Source organism: Nannospalax galili, unplaced genomic scaffold (genome assembly GCF_000622305.1).
Source record: "Nannospalax galili isolate Female #2095 unplaced genomic scaffold, S.galili_v1.0 scaffold95, whole genome shotgun sequence".
NCBI classification, from domain to species: Eukaryota; Metazoa; Chordata; class Mammalia; order Rodentia; family Spalacidae; genus Nannospalax; species Nannospalax galili.
In genome coordinates, this window is record NW_008342393.1 from 4,967,481 (window position 1) to 4,986,480 (window position 19,000).

The window sequence follows — 19,000 nt, forward strand, 5'->3', positions numbered from 1 at the left end:
GTCACCAGCTTGCTTGGGTCCCACAGACAAAACACCCACACATGTTACATGAAGCATGTGTATTACTTAGAGATAGACATCAAGGGAGAAAAGAGGGCTGAGACTCACTCAAACTGGTGCCCCAGGATCAGGAGAGTTGCTCTTTGTGGATGGGGGTCTTATCTGGGTGTGCCCCACTTATACTGCAGCTGAAGGACAGGGAAATGACGCACTCTAAGTTTTATGTCCTAGAGCCACACAGTATTGGGATAAAGCATTGAAGGATAGTTTCCAGAGAGGACTGGAATGGAGAGCTTAGACTGTTCTGTCTGGATGCTGCACTTCTAGCACATTCTAGTTATTCTTGAGGATTACAAGCTAGAAAAAGGGTGAGAATTGCCTTACAATGAGTGAATCCAAAGCTCATGATCTTTCTACCCTGGGGGACAGTCCCTCTGAGACCCTCACATGTGCCTTGCCTCTCCTGCCCACACCATTGCTTATACCATTTCCATCAGGTGCCTGGGGTTGGCCCAATCCAGAGACGACAGTCTACTCTCCTGGCCAAGCCAATTCTCTATGGGGTTCTTTGCTTTTCTCGTCTCTTCTTTCCCCTTTATTTTTTCCTTAAAAAAAAAAAATTTAAGTTTTTTTTTTTACTTTATGTATATGAGTGTTTTGCCTGCATATATGTAAATACACTTCGGGTTTATACAATACCCAAAGGCCAGAAGAGGGAGTTAGATCCACAGATGGTTTTTAGCTGCCATGTGGGTGTTGGTAACTGAACCCCAGTCATCTGCAAGAGCAGCAAGTACTCTTAACTGCTGAGACATCTCTCCAATCTTTCTTTTTCCCTTTTTTGAGAAAGTCTCATGTGGCCCAGCCAGGCCTCAAGCTCACTATGTAGCTAAGCATGACCTTGAACTCTTGATCCTTCTCGCTCTACCTCCCAAGATTTAGGATTTCAGACTTGTGCTCCCATGCCCAGATTTCTTTTCTTTTTTTTATTTTTAATTAATTAATCAATTTATTACATGCTATGGGGCACATGCAGAAGTCAGAGGACAACTTTGTGGAGCTGGTTCTCTCCTTCCACCTTTATGTGGGTTCTTGGGATTAAACTCAGGTCTCCAGGCTTGCACAACAAGCACCTTTACCTGCCTGCTGAGCCATCCCTCTGCCTCTCTTTTATGATTTTTTAAAAAAATAATTAATTTTTTAAAAATTTTATGTGTATTGCCCACATGTAGGTAAGTGAACCCGTGTCATGCAATGCCCTCCGGACAGACGAGGCCGGTGGATCCCCTGGAACTGGAGTTATAGGCAGTTGTTAATTGCCATGTGGGTGTTGTGATTCAAACCCGGGTCTTCTGCAAAAATAACCAGTGTTCTCAACCTCTGAGCCATCTCTCCAGCACCTTTTATGATTTTTTGAGACAAAGAGTTTCACACTGTAGCCCAGGCTGGCCTGAAACTCACGGTAATTCTGTTGTATCTTCCTGAGTGCTGAGATTACAGGTGTGAGCCACCAACTCTAGCTCACAAGGATTTTCTGTACCTCTAATATCCAGTTCAAGAGCCTCCTTCCCACTGACTCCCACTCTATTGCACCGGACCACCTCCAGCCCAGCACATGGCCTGGCAGCCAGCTGGCATAGAACTGAGTTGTCCTGACTTGATTTGCTTCCTGCCAATAGGCAGAACTGTGAACTGTTATTGTGCACCCTGGTGTCCCCCTGCCTAGCTCTGAGCCAGACCCATAAAGCACTAGGAAACTGACTGAATTAACTAAGAACTCCTGCATGGGTTAAGGTACTTTGCCTGGCCAGGTTGCCAAGAAGCCGGATGCATGCCCCAAGTACTGGGCAAAGGACTCCAGGCTGCGTCCTTGGGAAAGGACAGACTGAGAGCGCGCCAGTGTCTGGCAGGTGGCGCCGCAGAGCTGAGGCCAGGGGCTCTCTAGGCGAGCCGAGAGAGGTAACACGAGGTCACCCAGCCCTTTTACTTCCGCCGGGGCGACCCACGAGGCCAAGCGCAGCGCACACCCGTGCATCCTGGGTGCATCTGGGTCTCGGATCCCAGCTCTCTATCGCTTTGCTCGCCATGATTCCTTCCGGTGCCCAAGCCCGCAGCTGGGTGGCCTCGGTCAGGGCGACCCGGAGGCGCCCCCGTGTGGACAGTCCGGGACAGTCCCCGAGTCCTGAGCGCGCCTGCAGGCGTGCGGCGCTTTACGTGCACGTGAGTGGGCGGGGGAGGGAGGAGGGAGGAGGGAGGAGGTGGCCCCGGCAGGCGCTGTGCACACGGTGAGCCCACCCGCGGTCATTCCCTACCCCCACATGAGATCTGTGAGAGCTTCTGTCCCCACCCCCACCCTGGGGACAAATGTCTGGGTCTAGTGCTGAATGGGAATGTGTGAGATGAGCCCTGGAAAGTGGCCAGGGCAACTCAGCGCGCACATGTGTGTCGTGTGTTGTGTGTCCCCGCCCCCACAGTGGCCTTATTGCGAGAAGCGGTGCAGCTACTGCAACTTCAACAAGTACATCCCCCGTGGCGTGGATGAGGGGGCCATGCGGAACTGTCTGGTGACCGAGGCACAGTCGCTGCTTCGGCTCAGCGGGGTGCAAAGGTCGGTATTGGTGACAGTAGGTGAGGTCTTGGGGAAGTGGACACGACTGACCCTGGGGGCTTTCCCCCGGTTTTACCTTCTCCATCCTCTTCCTCCAGGGTGGAATCTGTGTTCTTTGGTGGGGGGACTCCCAGTCTGGCCAGTCCCCACACTATAGCTGCTGTCCTGGAAGCCGTGGCCCAGGCAGTTTACCTGCCAGCAGACTCAGAAGTTACTTTGGAGGCTAATCCCACTTCAGCCCCAGGCCCTAGGCTGGCAGCTTTTGGAGCAGCTGGAGTCAACAGGTTGTCCATTGGCCTACAGGTACTTACCCATCTTATTCCAGTGCACCCAGACATTCATAGCTGTCTCCCTTAGGGTGGCATTCAGTCATTGAGAATACATTTCTGGGTGCAAGAACCCAGTGTACCAGTTTTATCGATGCTATAGTGGCCCATACACTCCCTGAGGCAGGGTTTTGCTGTTATTTATTACTGTTATTATTTTGAGACAGGAACTTAAAATTTTTTGATTTATTTTTATTTTTTATGTAGGAGTGTTTTGCATGCAACTATGTAAGTGCACCACATGCATGCAGTGCCCTCAGAGGCCAGAAGAGGGTGTCAGATCCCCTGGAACTGGACTTACAGACAGTTGTTAGCCCCCATGTGGCCACTGGGAACTGAACCTGGATCCCTTAAAGAGCAACCAATACTTTTAACTGCTGAACCATCTCTCCAACCCCAAGATAGGGTTTCTTTGTTTTTGTTTTTTAATATTTTTAAATATTTATTTATTTATTTTTATTTTATGTGTATGCATGTATTGCCTGCATGTAGGTAAGTGCACCCGTGTTGTGCAATGCCTGCAGAGGTCAGAAGAGGCTGTCGGATCCTCTGGGACTGGAGTTAGGACAGTTGTTAGCTATCATGTGGGTGATGGGATTCGAACCCGGGTCTTCTGCAAGAACAACCAGTGTTCTTGATTGTTGAGCCATCTCTCCAGCCCCAGTAGGGTTTTATGTAGTTCAGGCTGGCCTCAAATTCAATATGTAGCCAAGGATGACTTTGAGCTCCTGATCTTCCTGCTTCCATTTCCCTAGTATCTAGATTACAGCCATGTGCCCAGTTCATGTGGTGCTAGAGCTCAAACCCAGGGCCATTTATTAATTTATTTATATATATGTATATATATATATACACACACACACACACACAGAGATGAAAGTGGAATAAATAAAGCAAAAGTAAGATAATGATAAATTTTTTTTCCATCTTGTTGAGAAATGGTCTCCCTGTAGCCCCAGGTGACCTGGAACTCACTATGTAGATCAGACTGGCCTTGAACTCACAGAGATCCTCCTTGCTCTGCTGGGATTAAAGGTGTGTGCTACCACGCCTGTCTATAATATTTTTTTGAGACAGGATCTCACACAGTAGGCCACGTTGGCCTCATACTCACAGCAGTCCTTCTAACTCACTCTCCCCAGTGCTGGGATTACAGACACAAGGCCCAGCTAGCATGCACTTTTATATTCCAGACACTCAGCCTAGTGCCTGGCACATAGTAGGTAGTCAAAAAGGCAGGGGAGGTTGGGAAGGGAGATGGTTCAGGGGTTAAAGGACTTGCTCTACACATTTGAGGACTGGAGTTCTGATCCCCAGCACCCATATCAATGCTGGGTGGTTATGGAGGCGTGCTTGTAATTCCAGCACTTGAGAGGTAGAGATTAAGGGAGTCTCCAGAGTAAGCTGGCTAGCCAGACTTAACCATATTAACAAACTCTAGGTTTAACTCAATGACTAAAGTAGGGAAAAATTCTGCCTCCCAGTGTCAACTTTAGGCTTCCATACAAACCTGCACACACGTGTGAACATGCATACACCTGCACACTACACATACACATAAACATGTGAGAAAGAAAAAAGGGGTGGGGCTTGTTATATGATGAAGAGGCAGGCTGGATGCCAGATCATTGTGATGTGGTAAATGCTATCTCTAGAAGGAATTGCTGCAAAACACTTTGAGAATACTGCCCAAAGGGCACCCAGCTTGATGAAACCATAGAAGCCTTCCTGGAGGAAGTGATGTGTGAGTGAGACAGAGCAGGTATCTACCAAGTAAGGGTGTGGGAGGAAAAGGCACAGGATGTAGAAGGGCTTCGCATGTTTTGGAAAAGGCTGAATCATTCCATGTGCCTGGAAAGACTGGAAACAGGGCTGCCAAGTGGGCACCTTCAGCTCCTATGAGAGTTTGAGTTTTCTCCCATGGTGAAAGGGGAGCCACTGAAGGTGTATGTCGGGAGAATCTCTTTGAGGTTGATCTCTGCTGTTTCCCTATCTGGTACTCTCATGCCTTGCCTTCCACAACTACCTGATATCCCAGGTTGCTTCAAGAGTACCACTTCTCCAGCTGGGCGTGGTGGTATACACCTTTAATCCCAGTACTCAGGAGGATCTCTGTGAGATTGAGGCCAGCCTGGTCTACACAGTGAGTTCCAGGCCAGCTGGGGCTACAGAGAGACCCTATCTCAAAAAGACCAAAAAAGAAGAGGGTTTGGGGTAGTGGGGTAGCCGAAAAGGTGGCACATCATGTTTAAGATGTTCTTGCTCAAAATACATTTATTTTTTGAGATCTCATGTAGCTCAGGCTAGCCTTAAACTTGTTATGCGGCTCAGCTAGCCTTGAATTCCTAATTCTCTTGTCTCCACCTCCTAAGAACTGCGATTATAGATTCCCACCACCATACCTAGCTTCCAAAATGCATATTTTAGAAATAATTGTGAGGAAACACCAGGTAAACCTAAATTAAGAGACCCTTGGGGCTGGGTGTGGTGACACACAACTGTAATCTCAGCATGTTGGAGGCTGAGGCAGGAGGATTGGTATGAGTTTAAAACTAACTTGAGCGAGAGAGAGAGAGAGAGAGAGAGAGAGAGAGAGAGAGAGAGAACCCCTTTTGGGCTGTGTTTGTTCTGCTTTAGTGAATCTAGATAGAGAGCCTATGTTTTCTTTCCACATTTCTATAGGTTTGAGTTATCTCAGTATTTAAAAATTAATTTAAAAGTCTGTGAAGGTAGGAATCACACAGTCCTAAATTCCTGACTTGATGCTTCAGTCATTTGGCCTCAGATGACTTACTTAATGTCTCCAAAACTCAGCTTTCTCGTCTGTCAAATGGGACTGTTTTCTGCCAGGCATGGAGGTACACATCTGTAATCCCAGCATTCAGGAGACAGAGGTGGGATAGCCCACAAGTTTGAGGCCAGCCTGGACTACTTACTGAGTTCCAGGCCAGCCAGCAGTACAGAGTAAAACCAAACAGCTAGTATCTGAGAGTTATAAGGATTAAATGCACCCTTCATTGAACAGGAGCTATAGGCATTGCCTTGACCACCCCTATCTCTCTGCTCCCTGCTGTGTGTCCTCCACATATATGTCTATACTAAAGCTGAGCATTCCTGTCTCCCTCTGAGCCAGCATACTTAGACCTGACCCTTTCTCCCCAGTCCCTGGATGACACTGAGCTGCAGCTGCTGGGACGGACTCACTCAGTCAGTGATGCTTTGCAGACTCTGGCAGAGGCGAGGCGCCTTTTCCCTGGTTGCGTATCTGTGGACCTGATGCTGGGGCTGCCTGGACAAAAGATGGACCAGTGGCTGGGGCAGCTGCAGGAACTGCTGTACCACTGTGATGATCATCTCTCCCTCTACCAGCTGACCCTGGAGCGGGGTACTACACTGTTCACTCAGGTGCAACAGGGTACCCTTCCAGCCCCTGACCCAGAGCTGGCTGCCGAGATGTACCAGGAGGGCAGGGCAGTCCTTCGAGAGGCTGGCTTTCGGCAGTATGAAGTCTCCAACTTTGCGAGGAATGTGAGTGCTGGGCTGATGGCTGGAGATGCAGTGAACTGAGGTGTGACCAGGGAACTGGGACCTTCTGAAGAAAAGGGTCTCTGTTGAGTGTTCTCAGGCCTGAAGCACTGGGACATTTCAATCAGATAGATGTCTCTTAACTGAACAGAACTGGATACCTCTGCCTTCTGCACTGACTGTTCCCTCCTTCCCCGCAGGGGGCGCTCAGTACCCACAATTGGACTTACTGGCAGTGTGGTCAGTACCTTGGCATTGGGCCTGGTGAGTCGCCTGTGAACAACTGAAAGCATGATTCAGGAGAGAAACATCCGGATGTGTGAACTTGGGCTGCTCATTTAACTTCTCCGAGCTTGTATTTCCTCAAATGCAAAGTGCCTAATACCGCCCTGTCAGAGCTGTGGAGGCCCTTGACACATGGTAGCCTGGTGCTGTGGTTCTGAGTATTTGGCATGTAACAGAAACCCTTGGAGGTTTGTTGCAACCCAGAATGAGGGGTCCCACCTCCAGAACGTCTCTTGGGCAAGGCTGGAGCAGGGACTGAGGATTTACATTCATAAAATATTAGGTGTTTTTCCAGGGACCACCCTTTGAAAATCCCTGGTTTAAATTTGATAGCTTACCTGGTTAGCTCCTGTTAATGTGGAGGTGGTTGTTGATATTGTCAGGGGCCCATGGGCGATTTACACCCCAGGGGGATGGAGGCCACACCCGGGAGGCCCGGATCCAGACACTGGAGCCAGACAACTGGATGAAGGAGGTGATACTGTTTGGTCATGGTACTCGGAAGCGTGTGCCCCTGGGCCAGCTGGAGCTGTGAGTACTTGATTCACCCAATCTCTCCTGCACCCCAAAGCCCCTCCAAGAGGGTATCTTTATTGCCTGTTTTACTTCCCCTCCACTACCCCATGCTGCATGAGCTCTGAGCACATCCCAGCATCTGCTTGAAGAAGGTGAAGGCCACAGGTCTTTTCTCTAAGGTCCCATGATTTTCTTTCAGGTTGGAGGAGGTTCTGGCTATGGGGCTGCGTACTGACGTGGGGATCACCCACCAGGTAAGGGATGGAGGTTCTCAGGTACCTTTTGGTCTCTTGAGTCTTGCAGATTCAGTCCATGCCTCGCAACCTCTGGGTTGGCAGCTGGAGAGGCGAGAGGCAGTGTGCTGCAATGGTTAGAATGGTAGATTAGGGCTGCAGAGACTTGGTTCTGGGCTTTATTCTACTGTGACCTTGAGTTAAAATCCTTTCACCTCTTCTGACTTTGACTTTCTCAGCTATGTGAAGGACTAAACTAGATAAAGCAAACTAGATAAAGGGTTTCCAAAAAAAAAAATTTTTTTTTCATAATGCTTAGAGATTAAACCTAGAACCCATGCTAGGCAAATGCTCTACCACTGAGACACTGAGCCATATTCCTGGAACTCCAAATATTCTTGTGTGTGCTGTATATACATGGATGTGTGTGCAAGTACTCTCACCCATGTGCATATAGAGGCCAGAGGAGGATGTCAGCTGTCCTCTACTTTCTGTCTAATTCTCTTGAGACAGGAGCTTTCTCTCTGTCTCTCTCTCTCTCTCTCTCTGAACCTAGTGACAGGCTGGCAGCCATCACCACCCCCCACAGTGCTGAGGTTAAAGGCACACAAACCTCACCTAGCGTTTTACAAGAGTTCTAGGGATTTGAACTCAGGTCCTTGTACTTGCACAAGTGCTCTTACCTGTTGGGCCATCTCCCCGGTCTCCATCTTGTTCTAAAGCACACTGACACCTCAGGTATAAAGTACAATAGAAAATGGCAGATCAGACTGAGAGCTACTGTGGATGAAGTCAGAACTGTCTGTGAAGCCCTGGCTGGTGCTGGCCATTTGAGGGGACACTGGGAGAGAGTAGAGGAGGAGACCTGGCTTGGCTAGAAGCTGAGTTTGGGTCTCCACATGCAATAAGAGTAAAGGTACCCACTTGTCGTCTGGCCCATTGGCCTGTTCTGGTGTTCATTAGTGTCACTGCTGAGACATCATGTTGGACCCCGCTCTCCCTCACCCCTCTCTGTACCCCAGCCACGTGACCCTCAGCCATCACCCTGTCTCTTCTGCTTTCCCAGCATTGGCAGCAGTTTGAGCCCCAGCTGACCCTGTGGGATGTGTTTGGAGCAAGCAAGGAGGTGAAGGAGCTGCTGGCACAGGGTCTGTTGCTGCTGGACCACAGGTCTGTTGGGGGTGGTGTGCAGATGGGGCTGAGGGGTCCCTGGGAATCCTGACTACAGATCTAGAGACCCCAAAACAAGAATGGTAAGGAGGGGCCTGTAGGGTACCAGGACTGCATGCATAGGCATGGACTTCAAAGTTGTAAGATGAAAGAGTCACATCCAGGCTTCTTGGTTTTCCAGGGGTCTCCGGTGTTCCTGGGAGGGTCTAGCTGTGCTGGATTCTCTGTTACTGACCCTTTTGCCTCAACTTCAAGAGGCCTGGCAGCACAGAACCCTCTTGCCTGTGTCAGGAAGATGACCATATGTTCTTGGATCACAGAGCAATGCCAGGTAGACTTGGAGGGCTGGACCAGGATGGCAAGCATCCCTCCTCTGCCTGCAGGTGCCATCTCTACTTTGAGTTGTTGTTGCTTGGCCCTGGCATCCCTGGGGGAATGGCTACAGTGAATGGTTGGAAGGACATACCTGGTCTGGGAACTGGCATCCCACCCAGCATCTTAGGATTTACAGACCATCATGTGTGTGTTACTTGGCTGTGACTTGCTCATCACACACACACCAGCTTTTGTTGGCCTTTTGGGATACCAAATAACAAGCAGTATTTGGAAATCTTTCTACAGGGATTTGCCTCCATCTGAGAAGCCTTCTCCACTTCCAGAGTGAGGCCTGAGATACTTGTATGAGTCAGTGGAACCAAGTCCCCTCTGATTATCTTAAACAGGAAGGAATTTAATATAAGAATGAGGTATTTACAAAACCATTGAGTTTTTCAGCCAAGGCCAATTTATTTTATGAAATGTATCCCACATTCTGGATGTATCCAGTGTTTCCCAAGGACTGAATTCAGGTTCAACTTTATTTTTCAATTTTAGAAAAGATTTATTTTAGGGGCTGGAGAGATGGCTTAGCGGTTAAGAACCCTGGCTGTTCTTGCAGAAGACCTGGGTTTGAATCCCAGCACCCACATGGCAGCTAACAACTGTCTGTAACTCCAGTTCCAGGGGATCCGATGGCCTCTTCTGTCCTCTGCAGGCATTGCATGACATGGGTGCACTTACCTACATGCAGTCATACACATAAAATAAAAATAGCTGGGTGTGGTGGCACAAGCCTTTAATCCCAGCACTCGGGAAGCAGAGGCAGGCAGATCTCTTGAGTTCAAGGCCAGCCTGGTCTACACAGTGAGTTCCAGGACAGCTGGGGCTACAGGGAGACCCTGTCTCAAAAAGACAAAAGACAACAACAACAAAAATAAAAATAATAAAACATTTAAAATATTTATTTTATTTTTAATTATGTGTCTATGTGTGTGGGTGTGTGCACATGAGTGCAGGTGCCCATGGAGGCCAGAAGAGGGTGCTAGATCCCTGGAGCTGGAGCTAGGGACTTGTGAGCTTGAAATCAAACTTGGTCCTCTGCAAGATTAGTATGCACTATTTTGTTTGTTTTTGTTTTGTTTTCTTGAGACGGTCTCTCTGTAGTCCCAGCTGGCCTGGAACTCACTATGTAGACCAGGCTGGCCTTGAACTCACAGAGTTCTCCCTTGCTGTTCTAGCTGGCCTGGAACTTGCTATGTAGACCAGTCTCTCCTCTAACCAACAGAGATCCGCCTGCCTCTGCCTCCCAAGTGCTGGCGTTAAAGGTGTATGCCACCATGCTCTGCTTATTTATTATTTTTATTCTATGTGTATGAGTGTATTGCCTGCATGTGTGCAGTGCACCTGTGTCGTGCAATGCCGGAGGTCAGAAGAGGGCTTTGAATTCCCTGGAACTGGAGGAACTGGTTGTTAGCCACCTTGTAGGTGCTGGAATACCAACCCAGGTCCTCTGCAAGAGCAGTCAGTACTCTTAATCAGTGAGCCATCTCTCCAGCCCCTGATTTATTTATTTTTAGTTTATGTGTATGAGTGTGTGAGCCTGCATATGTGTAAGTGCACCCATTCTGTGTAATGCCCATGGAGGACAGAAGAGGGTGTCAGATCCTCTGGAACTGGAGTTACAAATGGTTGTTAGCCACCATGTGGGTGCTGGGATTCAAACCCGGGTCTTCTGCAAGAACAGCCAGTGCTCTTAACCGCTGAGCCATCCCTCCAGCCCTCTTCAGCCCCTATTTTTTTAATAAAAACATGTTTTGAGACAGGGTCTAATGTATCTCAGGCTGGTCTCAAACTTACTATATAGCCCAAGATGACTTCTGATTCCCCTGCTTCCACCTCCCAAGTTCTGGAATTACAGACATGTACCACCACACCTCGTTTTATGTAGTACTGGGGCTTTGTTCATGTTAGGCAAATACTCTACCAACTATATCTCCAGCCCCATCAATTTCAATCTCTTTCACAAAAATACTGCATTGGATGTTGTGTAGCAATGTCCATAATGCCAGGCCAGCCCTCCATCAGTATGCTAATTTTGATGACTTGCCAAACAGATAGATGTCCTGCTTATTCACTGCACAGCTGCATCTTTTCCTTGAAATTGTAGCGCGATCCCTTGAGATCAAGTGACTGTCCCAGACAGTCATTTGACCTGTGACTTTGGCATCTGCTGATGACTCTTGGCCAAATCATGTCTTAAACTGAAGATTTCAGAATAATTGAGTTCTGACTCTATTGTTCCTTCTACATTCATTAATTACCATCTCTCCTTAAAAAAGAATGTTCCTTTGTTGTTGCAGTGCCAGGAATGGAACCAAGGGTTTTGCTCAGGCTGGACAGTCGTTCTACCACTGAACCCTCAGCTTTCCCTCTTTTAAAATGGGTTGATTTTTGTTAGAATCCACATCAGGTAGCTTGCTCAGGCCACACCCACCTGCCACAGCTTCTTTTTTAAATATTTTATTTATTTTTATTTTTTGTGTATGCATGTATTGTCTGCATGTATGGAAGTGCACCCATGTCGTGCAATGCCCGAGGAGGACAGAAGAGGGCGTCGGATCCACTAGAACTGGAGTTATGGACAGTTGTTAGCTGCCATGTGGGTGCTGGGATCTGAACCTGGGTCTTCTCCAAGAACATTCAGTGTTCTTAACCGCTGAGCCATCTCTCCAGCCCAACAGCCTCTTTCTTAACAACAGCTATGATGGAAATGACAAGCCACCTACAGAGAGGACTGCCAGTATAATGGAAGCTCGATGTGCTCCTCACGTCCCCCACATCCTCAGCGTGGCATATTCCTTCCTAGCAGTGCGAGATTCCCTCCTCTCCCCTGCTGCCCTTGGAGGAATCAGAGACAGCCTGACTACAAGAAGCCTCCCCCTTCCCCTCAGCCCTATAGATAGGGACCCTCACTCTGCCTTGGAGGGTTTGAATTCTCCTGAGCCCCCTGCCATGCTGTGTGTCTGTGGCACTGGGACCTGAACACTCATCAGAGCCCCACCATGTTTGTTGGATTGTTTTGCAGTGCTGGGGATAGAACTTGCCACTTGCTTAACATTAAGCAAGTCTCTGAGCTACATCTTCAGCCTAACGCTCTGAAACTCTAATCCCTTATCTTGTCAAAGGGTACTTTGATGCCAAAAGTGATTTAGGACCCGTGCAGATGGAGCATGCTGGGCTCAGCCTCTATTGGGTGATGAAAGATGGGGTTCCCCCCACCTCTCAGAGGTGAGCACGTGCATTTCCCATGTGCTGGTGGGTGTGAATGTCAGTCCTTCCTTGACCCTGTGGTAACTAGTAAGTGTTACTCCCTCTCCTTTATTTATGAGCTATTCATCGTGCCAGGCACTGTACTGGGCATGAAGAGAGGAATAAGACCTGTCCCAGCTCTCAAGGAACTTATTGCCACGTTGACAGATGTGCAGAGAGATAAACCCCAGGGCTGTCAATCAAGATGTGTAGGCAGCTGTGGGAGCCTGGAGCTCATTTGGTTCTGAGGGGCTGGGAACAAGGAAGGGGAAGATTTGTTTATCTTACTAACTTCTGTACCTCTGGGGCCCAGGAAGGCCTAGTCCTGGGCAACTTGCAGGTGAGCCATACTGCTCAAGGGTACCCCTTCCTGATCTTGATATTCAAGAAGCTATCGCAGGGCCCGAGCAGGTGCTCCATCAGATAACCCATACCCACTCAGGTTTCTCCCAACTGCCAGGGCTTGTGCCACCTGAGATGTCTGCCCCCCCCTCCCCGCCGGGGCACCTCACAGAGCCTGCGTAGGGGGATGGATGGGAGCCAAGGCCAGGTCAGGATGGCCCTGATCACCTTCTATGACTCAGCCTGGTCCCACCCTTCCCAGATGAATCAGAGCCTCCTGGGGGTGGAGCCCAGTTGAATGCTTCCTCAAGCCTCCAAAGATAAATCCAGTTGGGGGAGCCCTAATGACCTCCATCTCCTGCTCTCTATCCTGGGGTGGGAATGAGGGGCACATGGCTACTTCCAGACATGACAATATGGGAGCGGGGTTCTTCCATGGCTTGTCCATCAAAGGGTTGCTCCTCCGTAGAGACTTTGTCGTCTCAGTATTGTTTCCTTTTCTAAGACAAGGTCTTGTTATCTAAGCTGGCCTGGTGCACTCTATATAGCTGAAGATGATCTTGAACTTCTGATTGCCCTGCCTCCACCTCCCAAGTGCTAGGATTATAGTCATGTGCCACCATCTCTGGCCTCTTCCCCTATATTTGTCAGTTCTAGGTTATAATACCTCATACAATGTAAATCTATATAAATAGAGCTATTGAGATTGTTCAGTGGGTAAAGGCACTTGCCATCGAGCAGATGGTCCAAGTTTGATGCCCAGAACTCACAATGGTAGGAGAGAACTGACTCTTGCCAAGTTGTAATCTTTTTCTTGCATATTCACCATTGGGAATTTGTTGACTTGGAAGATAGTGAACCCACAGATACACTGCTCTGTTGCCAGTCCTTGATCTGCTCTAATGACTCAGACCCTACCTCTGTGATGCCATCCATCTCCTGGGATAGAACCACATTCTTCCTTACTGAATTCTGCAAAGAAAGGAATGAAGCAACCGATGTAGTGGGCTGTGTTACCGCTCAGTGTTTGCTGCCACTCCTTGGAGTGTAGGAGGATCACAGATCCCTGCCTCATTGAACCTGAGAAGGGCCTTGGGCCTTGCCCAACACTGGTTGTAAGAAGTGGTGGGTGGACCACTGTCTCTGTCATCCATCTGGCATAGTGACCAGCACTATTCAGTCGGAGACTGTTCTGGCACTCTGAGTCCCAGAGGGAAGCCAGTGTTGGGCAGAGGAGCAGCCAGCCATGGTAGGTGAGCAGGAGAGAGAAATGAATATTTTCTGTGTAGCCAGTATAGTTTCCTGTTGTTAGTACAGCAGAGTTGAGACTAAGCTGTCAGATACAGTCTGTAGTCCCAGCATTCAAAGATTAACCATTGTTGGGCTGTGGGGTATGGCTCCATGGTAGAGTGCTTGCCTGGTATGTACCAATTCCATACCCAGGACCAAGAGAAAAAAGATTAACCACTATTAAGATTGTAGCCAGGCGTGGTGACACATGCTTTTAGTCCCAGCAGTCAGGAGGCAGAGGCAGGTGGATCTCTGTGAGATCAAGGCCAGCCTGGTCTACATAGTGAGTGCCAGGCCAGCTGACTTAGCTCCATTGGTAGAATGCTTGCCTAGCATGCACGAAGCTCTGGGTTGATCCAGTGCTAAATAAACAGGGCATGGCGTTAAATGCCTATAATCTTAGCACTCAGGAACTTGAGGCAGGAAGATCAGTAGTTCAAGGTCATCCTTCGAAACAGCATGTTGGGAGACAAACTGGGCTACACAAAACCAAAACCCTAAACTAAAACAGAGCTGACTGTGACAATCTTGCATCTTCCTATCCATGAGCACCAGCCTCTCCATTTCCTCAGGTCTTCTGTTTCTTTCACCTGGTTTTATATTTACCTCATACAACTAGTGCATATATATGTATGGTTGGTTACCCAGAGGCTCCTGGAAGAGTCCCTGATCTCCTTTCTCCTCTGCCTTCTCATCTTTTCCCAGAGGAGAATTTAAAAGCCAACATTTAAATTATTATTAGAGAAGCAAACACAATAGAATTTTAAATAGAAAAAAAAAGTCTCTCACAATGATTGCACTGTTTTAATTGCCCGTGTTTCCTTCCTGTCCTTGTCAAATATAAGCCATATTTTTGCTGAGTATTCAGGCGCAGGTCTAATTTTGCATTCTGCCTCTTTTGCGTCTCATTTTTCATAAGTAGTTTTCCACCGTGCTCCATGGTCATCATCTTTCTCTCTTAATTGTTGAACAGTGTTCCAATGAGTGAATAATTTAATAATCATTGCTCTAATGTAAGTGCTCACATGGTTGCTCGGTTTTCCCTATTATGAATAATGCTGCAGTCTGTGTTTATGGATATCGCTTACTTCCTTCATTTGGATTATTTCCTGAGGTCAGTACCCCAGCGGAAGATAGCTGGGTTAAAGGGTATGAGTGTTTTAATGATTCTTGGCATAATTTGTTACATTGTTTTCCAAAGAGTTTTCCTTTAAAAAAAATTCCTGCTTCCAAAAAAAAAAAAAAATACACATCTCTTTTTCAACCACATAAAATAAAAGCAAAAAATTATGCTATGGAAATTTCTACAACATTTGGACAATGATCCCTCCAGGCAGCTCAAGACATATAGATATACATATAGATGGAGAAATAAAAATAATTTTTCACTAAAGGGATCGTATGCTTATGCCAGTTTTGCAGCCTGGTTTAAAAAGATTTTTTAACTGAGCATGTTCTGGGTTTTTCTAATTGGTTCTGCCACTAGCTGTGCCTAGGCAGTGGCATGATGCAGAAGGGTAATTGCTCTAAGCCCAACACTGTGCCAAGGATTTTATGTGAGTTAGTTTATTCAGGGTGTCATGAGAACCCAGTGGGAGAATGTATGTTACCATTATGCCCCTTCCACAGACGGAGTCACAGACTCAGAGAAATTGCCCAAGGTCACATGGCTAGGGAGTGGTGGGGCCATTGTTCAAGCCAAAACATTATTATTTTAAAATTATTTTTATTTTATGTCTTTGAGTGTTATGCCTGCATATGTGTAAGTGTACCCGTGTCATGCAGTCCCCAAGGAGAACAGAAGAGGGCATCAGATTCCCTGGAACTGGAGTTATGGACAATTGTTAGCCGCCATGTGGGTGCTGGGATTCCAAACTAGGTCTTCTGCAAGAACAGCCAGTGCTCTTAACCACTGAGTCATCTCTACAGCCCCTCAAGCCAAATTCTTTTAAGTCTCCAAAGCAGATGCTTATACAAGTAACACAAGAACATATTTTAAGAATGTTTTGTTTGTTTTTAATTAGCCTTTTTATTATGTCTTTTTTTAAATTGAAGGTCTGTCTCTTACTGATCCTGCTTCCAAGAGTGGCCAAGACCAAAGGAAAGACAACCAGCTTGTGGGGGGTGTTCACAGCATTCTATTTACACACATAACTAAACACGTAAACACAGGGTCACCATTGAGGTTAGAAGTTGCAGCATGGAACAGGGAGGGACAGATGAGGACTGTGGGTGTCGTTAAAGAGAATTCAGCCCCCCTCTACATCTGGGTGCCTGGGGGAACTGTGGTCTACTTAAAACCCAAGAGGAACCAGAGGAACCAGAAGATCAAAAGCAGTTTGGGAAGGCCAGAACTGTCAGGGATGGAGGAGGGATGATGATCCAGAGGGTGTGGGGGCATTTGGCAACTGGAGTGAAGGGATTGCCCTCCCCAGCTGGGATCCTGTCCAAACCCCTCCATTCTGACAGGAAAGGGGCAGTTTGCAATACCCAAGGCAGATCTGGGGCTATTAGATGCTCCAGGCTTGGGGCTGGAGGTGACTCACCAAGTCTTGCCCTCCAGGGTGATACAGGCTCTGCCCCTAGCTTCCCTATCACGGTGCTCCTTGATCTCTTTATAGTTCATTGGTAACTCATGCTCGATTTCTGCCAGCTTCTACTTGGTGGTATCCTTGGAGCTTCACAGGTCACTTGACTCTTAAGGGAGGCTCTCTCAGGGGCCCAGATGAACACCAGTTCCTCCTTGCTCTCCTTGGTCTCATAGGTCGCCTCATAGAGAGCATAGCTGCAGTCCTGGTCTGGCAACATCTTGTCAAAGGTGGCATAGGGGCCGTCCACAGTCTGTCCCATCACCTGCCAGGGTTTCCCTGCCCTCTCCAGGAATGTGTTCTTGTCCTCACTCAAGCAGAAGAGCCCTGCCTTCTTTTGGTTTCTCACTCCCTCTGGTGTTGATGACCCGTGCACCTTCATGTCATTGAACACCTTGAAGACACACACCATCAGAGACAGCTACACTGGTGGCTGTGTTTCTGGACGCAAAGGGAGACAACAGAAGAGCTGAGTCACTGCTACTGTGATCTGACTCAGGTTTTTTTTTTTCTTTTGAGACAGGATCTTACTATGTATTTTTGGCTGGCCGATAACTTGCTATGTACACCATATTGGCCTCAATTTCACAGAAATCCTCCTGCCTCTGCCTCTGGAATGCTGGAATTGAAGGTGTGCATCACCACACTGGGCCCTGACTCTGTTTATTTTTGAGACGAGGTCTCTTTATAGTCCAGTGTGGCATCAAACAACCTATGTAGCTGAGGTTGATTTTGAATTTCTGATCCTCTTGTCTCTATCTCCCCAGTACTTGGGATTGTAGGTATGGGTCACCATGCCCAGATTATATGGTACTAGGGATCAGTCAAATCCAGGGGCTTTATGCATGCAAGGTAAGCACTCTACCAATTGAGCCTGAGTGATGCTTTCTTGATCAAGGTCAATAGAATGTCTAGACAGATAGATGATAGGTAATTACAAGCATGTTAACTCTGCCTTGCTGCAAATATTGCTTCCAATATGCTACCCTTTTTGTATTGTTTTGTTTGCTTGGAAAGAGTCTTATTATGTAGCCCAGGCTGACCATGAACTGGAGGTCCTCCTGCCTCTGCCTCTCAAGTGCTAGGATTATAGTCATACCTGTTTCAGTGCTACTTTTTCTATCAGAATTTTACTTTTTTAGAAGTGAGTTTCTAGAAATTTCAACTGTATTTATATAGTTGAGGCCATCTGTTGCCTTCTGACTTTTTCTGCCAGTCTCAGGCTTATATGACTAACTCCAGAGCTATGGTCAGGCTACTGTTGATGGGTCAGTCCTCCTGGGTCTGAATTCCCCTCTGTCACTTTCCACCTATGTGGCTAGGTAGGACTCTTCACTGTCTGAGTTCTGGATTTCCTGGCTGGTGACAGGGTTGAATCAGCCCCAAGTCCTCAAATTTGTCTATGCATTAGGAGCTCCATAAAATGCACTTTCCTGCCCACTCCATCACATCTGCAGAATCCAAATCTCCAAAACCAGGAACATGTCATTCCCAAGCACCCCTGCAAGTTCCTGCTCAGACTTGCTTCAGAATCACAGGACCAACCATGATCTGCTGTGGCTTCCTGCTCAAGCTCAGAGTTGTCAGTGACAGGGGCCAACAACCATTGCTCCTCCGGGGCTGGTAACCCTGCCTCTTCCTCTTGGTCAGAGCTCCCATTTCACATCCAGCCTGAGCAGCTGTCCCAGATCCCTGTCTCATGGGCAATCCTGGAGACTGTGGTAGTCACACCCCTGAGCTAGTCACACCCCCTGGTACTTACCACCTGGGGCCCCTTAGTGAAGCCAGTCATCAGGTGAGTCTGGATGTGCCCACTGCTGAGGGCAGGGTTGTAAGGATGGTGATGACAGGCAATTTGGGCAGAAAGAGCCCAGAGCAGTTCCTGGTGTAAATGGGCATGGCTCACATGTAGAGGAGATTACTGTCAATGTGTTCATTGTTGTTCACATCTGTAGGGGAGAAAGAAATGTTTAACCTCTACTGTCCTAGGGTTTATGTGCTAGGCCTAAGAATTAAACTAACATAAAGCAGATTAACAGGAGAAAGTATACAAAGTAATACCAGCTTAAACATAGCACAGGAGAGACTGCACAAGGACCTGAAGGCCCAAAGACACAGAGTTGAATTAGACAAAAGTAGTAAGTTAGGAAAAAGAGACAGGGTGAAGGGGCGTAGGTTGGGGGGTTAACTGGGGGAGGTGAGTAAGAAGGTAAAGGTGAGTTCCAGAAGGTTTGTTTGTACCTGGGTTCCTTTGTCCTCAGCATCCTATCCTTGATGGTGAGAATAATATTGCCCTTCTAGGACATAGAGGACATCTTTCAAATAAAATTTAAATTTTCATTTTTTTATTTTACGTGTATGAGTGTTTTTCCTGAATGCATATGAGTACCACATGTGTGCAGTGCCCTCAGAGGCCAGAAGAAGGTGTTGGATCCCCTAGAAGTGGAGTTATAGATGGTTGTTAGCTACCATGTAAATGCTGGGAACTGA

General features: G+C 47.6%; 1 protein-coding gene and 1 pseudogene across 2 annotated transcripts; one reads left to right on the forward strand and one right to left on the reverse strand.

Moving 5' to 3' along the window:
• The first annotated feature begins 1,996 nt into the window (after positions 1-1,996).
• On the forward strand, positions 1,997-9,616 carry Rsad1 (radical S-adenosyl methionine domain containing 1). 2 transcript variants are annotated; one of them, XM_029566126.1, is made up of 9 exons: positions 1,997-2,220; positions 2,475-2,608; positions 2,707-2,911; positions 6,097-6,462; positions 6,660-6,723; positions 7,128-7,275; positions 7,460-7,514; positions 8,560-8,746; positions 8,845-9,616. In XM_029566126.1, the coding sequence occupies exons 1-8, from the start codon at positions 2,086-2,088 to the stop codon at positions 8,713-8,715; spliced, it is 1,263 nt and encodes a 420-aa protein (XP_029421986.1). In that variant the 5' UTR covers positions 1,997-2,085; the 3' UTR covers positions 8,716-8,746; positions 8,845-9,616. The 2 variants fall into 2 exon arrangements, with proteins under 2 accessions (XP_029421986.1, XP_008836570.1); XM_008838348.3 differs by having other exon boundaries at positions 8,560-8,663.
• Positions 9,617-16,544: 6,928 nt separating this feature from the next.
• On the reverse strand, positions 16,545-16,892 carry LOC103738446 (annotated as a pseudogene).
• Positions 16,893-19,000: the final 2,108 nt, after the last annotated feature.